General features: G+C 38.9%; 1 protein-coding gene across 3 annotated transcripts; it reads right to left on the bottom strand.

The window, feature by feature from the left end:
* Window positions 1-81: 81 nt before the first annotated feature.
* Window positions 82-5,592, bottom strand: adap2 (ArfGAP with dual PH domains 2). Of its 3 annotated transcripts, none has more exons than XM_046035114.1 (11): window positions 5,380-5,592; window positions 4,836-4,960; window positions 4,628-4,719; window positions 4,265-4,353; window positions 3,873-3,985; window positions 2,928-3,077; window positions 2,738-2,821; window positions 2,473-2,535; window positions 2,081-2,158; window positions 1,728-1,956; window positions 82-1,508 (listed from the first exon to the last, which is right to left on the bottom strand). In XM_046035114.1, the coding sequence occupies exons 1-11, from the start codon at window positions 5,465-5,467 to the stop codon at window positions 1,480-1,482; spliced, it is 1,140 nt and encodes a 379-aa protein (XP_045891070.1). In that variant the 5' UTR covers window positions 5,468-5,592; the 3' UTR covers window positions 82-1,479. The 3 variants fall into 3 exon arrangements, with proteins under 3 accessions (XP_045891070.1, XP_045891079.1, XP_045891089.1); XM_046035123.1 differs by having other exon boundaries at window positions 3,873-3,973; XM_046035133.1 differs by lacking the exon at window positions 1,728-1,956.
* Window positions 5,593-6,074: the final 482 nt, after the last annotated feature.

Below are 6,074 nucleotides of genomic sequence, written 5' to 3'. Positions count from 1 at the left end.
AAAAACGCGTAAAGCTGCTCTCTGGCGCCAAAGAGAGGAAATGCACTTACTTCTCCTATCTTCCTTCATCCACAGACTGTATTTAGTTCTTATTTTTCTTTATTAACTCAGGATAATAATATAGACACAACATATAACAAGAATCGTAGCAATAAAGTTGCAAAAGATACATACAACAACGTACATATAGTGACAACCACATAAAAAGGAAAGGGACTGAGCAAGGATATACTGTATTACAGAAAGATCTTCAAACAAGTACAGACATTAACAATCTTCAAAGCCTTTTTGTTGGAGGAGAAATCATTCTAAAATAAAGTTTCTTTTTCAAGGATTAGAAACAGAGGTTTTAAATTTAAAATAAATTTGCATTTGTGTATGTGAAATTTAGCCAAAAGCGCCAAACCAAAACAGGACATTCTGCCTAAACAAAACCTGAAACCTGATTATATACGATAATTTAGGAATGTGCAAACGTCCCGCCAAAATTGTTTTACATAAACACAATGCCAAAACATAAGCCTTCACCCCAGTAAATGATCACAACGGTTACTAACAAATACTTAACATGACAGAATATCTGTGACATTAGTGGAGGGTAATGCCGTAAAGATTAAAAATTTAATTCCCTTTTAACTTTTAGTGTTCTTACTGTGTTATGTGTTTGTTTTTTGTTATGTTTATGACAGAATCAAGTCTAATGTAATCATATTTTGGAAACATGGGAAAAAGTTAAATAAATGTAGGAAAAAATCTAAATAATAAATTATAAACACATATCCATAATGGTTGCCCCAAGGTTAGAGGTCATATTTTAACATAATGAGGATTTATCAAGTTCCATTTGCATTAAAATTCAGTAGTTTTGCCAAAGTTATGTATGCTAAAAAGAGCAGCTTTCACAGCTGTATAAAGGGCAAAAATGTAGGAATTAAATAAAAGTTTTATCCAAACTGTCCATAACATGTAATCTATGGATTCAACCACACTGTTGTTTTTTTATTTTTTTATTTTAGGGGGGTAAGAGCGTTGTGAAACATGTTCACTACCAAATGTTAAATTGTATGCTTATTCGTTAGGAAATTTAAATTATATAAAAATAAAAAACATCATACATCTCTCATGATGTTCTGCAATGTTTGTAACCTATCTTCTGTTACAATATGTGATCATCAGTGTTGATGTATGTTTGGTCATAAGAGTGGATTTTACATAATGATACAATACTTTCTGAAGTCTGAGATTGAATATCAGATCCAGTGTCAGTTATAGGGAGTGCATGGAAGTCTTTAATCCACACAACACCAAAGAGCACAGCCAGAGTCATGGTCCAAGATGCTTTAGATGCAAAAAGATGAGAGTCAGTATTGGGAGCAACATGGTGAGCAGTCAGTACTGGTCCAGCGAATTAACAGCAGATCACTGTTCATCTGTTGTACTACTGTAGTTCAGTCAGCTGTTGACACACCTCTCGGTAGTTCATCTTTTATACCTGATGTTGGCTTCAACTGGAATAAGAAAGCATGTAAAGCGTGGGGTCATACGTATGTATAATGCAGAGTGGGACAACTTTCCATGGTGCTGTGTACAGGTCTATGTAAGCATTAACACATATGTGAGTACGGGTGCGCTGTCTGGGCTAACTTTGCAGAAACAAACCCAAATAACTCCGTCACCTTGCTTTTATTTAATTAGGCACCCTAGTGGTATTTTCTAGCCTTGCTTACTGGTATAATCCTGTGGTGCCATGGGCCTGGACAGGACCTGTCTCAGGGCGCCCAGCCACTCCCTCTGCTCCCTCTCCTGTTCACACATGAAGACAAAGTGTCGCTCAGGCGTCTCCACCCTTACGCCACATTTCCACTTGTTCCCCCGAGTATGCTTTGGGACACACTCCTTCACCGAGTAGCCATTGCTCTCTGTTCCAATAAAAATTACCCCTAACTCTTCTGCATCCTACATTCACAAAAATGAAAACGCATTAACATTCATAACATAATCGTGGTTAAAGTCTTGACAATGACATTGATTACAGCAGTGCACAGCATTGGGTTAGAATGGGACCAGGTTTTAAACTCACCAGTTGGCCTTTGAAGTAGAACAACTTCCTGTTTTGAGAGTCCAAAATAAACCACCTCTTTTTGAATGGCTCCTTTTGCTGTTAAAAGAAAACACATTTAATGTAAACACTTTACCTGAAAAATGACAATATAAATTTGATCATTTTCTGCCCAAGCTCCATTTCTCCAACTCTTCTATAATACCAATCAATATTTGGGTGTGTTTGTGTATGCAGGAGGAACAGAAACTCTACTGGTTAAGACTGTACCTAGACTGCCTTTCTCAAAGCATGTGTAAGTGTGTATGTATCAGTTTAGTGCTGACAAAATAAATAATAAATAAATAAATGTACAAATATATCTCATATAAGAACACATATCTGTTTAACTTTGTTTTTTTTATATAACTTACCAGTGGCCCTGTCTTTTCCATGTATCCCTCTTTGAGGTAGTTTCTTGTTATCTTTGGTATGAGCTGAGAAAGAGACGTAAAGGTACACACGAGTTAAGCTTTAAAACATAAAAGTGAAAAGAGGCAAGTTTCTGTTCTTATTGCTATTGAGTCTGCTGAACGTGAAAGTTCACTGCATTAGCTGTAAATAAATTGCAATTTTTCTTTTCAGTTACTGAAAGGTGACTATTAAGTTAATTTGGTTTTGAGAAGGTTTGATGCGTACTTCTTCATTGCTTCCAGTCGGGTAAGCTGTCTTCAGGTATGCATAGCGAGCAGCACGAATGGCGTTGTACCAGGTGACTATTTCCTAGAGTAGAAAAAGAGACCCTGAGCTTCTGCACAGCCCCAAAGCTACTGTATGACATTCAGTATAAGACCTGCTATTTAGAGTTTGGATGATCATGCAATCCTACCTCAGGACTCTCGTGATAGACATAGAGGTTCCTGATGTGATCAAAGTCTTGGTAGGTGATCTGCATCCCGTGTGGATGACCAATCTTCTCTGGCTGAAAGGTGACGTTTAGGTCCTTGATGGAGATTACAGCTTTAGGGCCTTTGGACTCCTAGATCACATAAATGTAGATGTACACTTCAGAGTTGGTAGAAAGGATACAACAACTGGATTTAATCAGCTTAATGCTGTTTGTACACTCATTTATAGCCATGCTAGTAGTACGGCTCGAGGGAAGACAATGTTGGTCAGCTGGGTCCACCCCTTTGGTCTAAACTGAAAAATAAATGTATGGATTGCCATGAAATTAGGTACAGACATTCATGGCCCCCAGAGGATGAATTGTAATAATTTTGGTGATCCTCTGACCTTACCTCTAGCGCCATCATCAGGTCAAAGTTTCAGTTTGGTAATCTTTGGTGTATGACCAAATACTTGCCAAACTAATGACATTCCCATCAGCCTCAGCTGTACTTTATGTTTAGTGTTTACTCGCAAATGTTAGCATGCTAACACGTTAAATTAAGATGGTGAACTTGGTGAACATTATACATTACAGGGTGTTTGCATGCTGACGTTAGCATGTGGCTCAAAGCACCACTGTGCTTCATGAAACTGTTGGCATGGCTGCAGATTCTCCAGGCTTATTTTTCTTTTTTTCCCCTTTCGGTTTTTGTTTTAGTGGAATTGCTGTCAATTAAACGATAGGGTTAAAAAGTTAGTTTAAAGTTACGGAGGAAAGAGATAAAATCAAATCAATGCAAATACCTTTACATCACACAGATATGAAATATTAATATCAACCCCACATGTTGCAGTATTAAGGAATTGAAATGGTTTTCAAAAGATCATATTCATTCATGTTGGACAGTGCAGTTCAACTGTGTCAGGGCTGCAGGGAACTCACATTTTCTTTGTTGTAGTAAGTCAGGGTAAATTCTCTCTCTGACAGTACAAACTTCCTCTTCAGAAACTGTGTGTTCTCCTTCCCTTTCTTCCACAGCATCCCTTCGTAGAAACCTGGATTCAGTACAAGAGTCACAGGTGCTTCTATACACACAGCTCTTACTCAAAGTGAATATGGTTTGGTTGCACGGCCAAACATTTTGCAAAGAGTGACAATCTGGGCAGTTTTCACTTCCTGGCTTTTTCGTTATGCAAAGAACAGGTTTTTCTTGCACAGTTCTGCAAGTGTATGAGGAACCACATTGTTAATAACATTTTTACACCAACAGACTGAGAAAGATTTATGCTCTACAGTACACACACATGTAAGCAAACACTGAAAACAAACATCACCTGTGGTATAGGAAAGTGGTGGATACTTGGTTTCTCCTGTGAATTCCTCCCTTTCATATTTAGCCCGAATCCACTGCTCTCTTAAGACCCTGTGGTTTCAAGGGCAAACACGCAGTTAAACAGTTAGTCAACATAAGCTACAGTATCAAAACAGGAGAACATGATTCATTAAGCTTTGATCTTGCTGCAGAATCCAAATTTCACTTCTACAATTGGTAGTTGCACTTCTATCTTTTGTTGCACTGCTTTGTCAGCAGTCTGTGGTTGCTCATAAATGTATAACCAAATATTCCATCATGAAGACATCAACCAGTCACAAAGACAGTTTTCTGAAGAATATAAACATCCTGGAGAAATACTTACACACAATCATTTTCTTGGGGCCGATAGTAGTACACTGGAACAGCTTTCTCATACATAGCTTGGGCGCTGGCATTGCCATTGGATTTCATGAACTTCCCGGGTCCCAAAAAGACACACACAGAGATTACACATGGACACAGCCAGTCCGTCCATTCACTTAACTGATATACTAGCATTGCTATAATAACATGACAAAGCAGTACCATACCTCCACATGCTCATCCTCCCAGAAATCCAGCTTTATGGATTTGACCCGGCTGTAGAGGCTGCGATGGATGCCGGAGCAGGTCAGACACACAAACACACCCAGCTTGTACGATGCCCAATCTGGATCTGAGGTGTGCGGAAGAGGTGAGAGTCAAATGGAACACAATTATATCCGCTTTGGGGGCCCCTATTTTAAACCTACATGTGCCTTGTACACTACATTCCTGTGCTAGAATATTACAAATATTCAAAAATTAATTTAGGAATATGCACCATGAGTACAGTATTTAACTACATTTTGACAGAGAGACCTTGTGTGGGAGCTTATGATGAGGCAACACAGGCCTTTGGGTTATTATGATAATAGCAGATATAAGTAGTAGGCCTAAATTCAAATTCAAAATTATAGTTAATCTACCACAACAGCGTACCTGGTAAACAGTGAACACATTCTGGGTCAATATATTTGAAATAAGCGGAAACATAAAACTTCTGAATGTAGGCATACACTGAACACCAGTGAACTGACTTTGACATATGCTTACCGGGCGCGCCGCAGTCAGCGCACCGACTGTTGTCCGGCTGCTTCAGCAGTTCCAACAACATCTTTTTGTTTCGCTCATGGTTTGACATTTCGCTACAAAGTCGGGGTCTCTTCTCACACTATAATGAATCCCGCTGTCGACACAAAACATGGTGGTCACATACTTCCACGGATGCCGGAATGCAGCTGACTAAATGTCCATATGAAAACTGGAACTTGCGCCAGTTTTGAATGTCACAACTAAAAAAAAAAAGCAGACCGCCCTCCTCCGGAGCGTGTCCAGCTGCACTGTCAGAAACAATTCGCCGCGCTTTTTGTCATTAGAGGGTTGCACTTTTAAACGATCCACCTCTGCGCTGAGCTCATATTCTAAATAAAACGCTGAGGAGGCATTCATTCATGCCTTTGAAGACAAACACGCCTGAAACCTACCCGCAGTGCAATGGCCAAAGTATTTACAAACGTTAAGCAACCATCATTTCATCAGCCGTCAATCACAGTCCCATCAGGATGGACACTATATTTGCCATTTTAAATTTAGCACATTAATAGTGAGACAAAGTATTTTTTTGGTTGTGATAAACCTTTATTTGGTCACAACAAAAACCAAAGTAGCCTAAATAAAGTGTACATGAGATGAAACCGCCCCCCCCCCCAAAAAAATACAAATAAAATCACTGTGAGGAATGTGAAAGT

The sequence above is a fragment of the Micropterus dolomieu genome, linkage group LG02 (genome assembly GCF_021292245.1).
Source record: "Micropterus dolomieu isolate WLL.071019.BEF.003 ecotype Adirondacks linkage group LG02, ASM2129224v1, whole genome shotgun sequence".
Taxonomy (NCBI): Eukaryota; Metazoa; Chordata; class Actinopteri; order Centrarchiformes; family Centrarchidae; genus Micropterus; species Micropterus dolomieu.
Note: the sequence above shows the minus strand (reverse complement) of the source record. Positions and strands in the feature narration are given on the sequence as shown.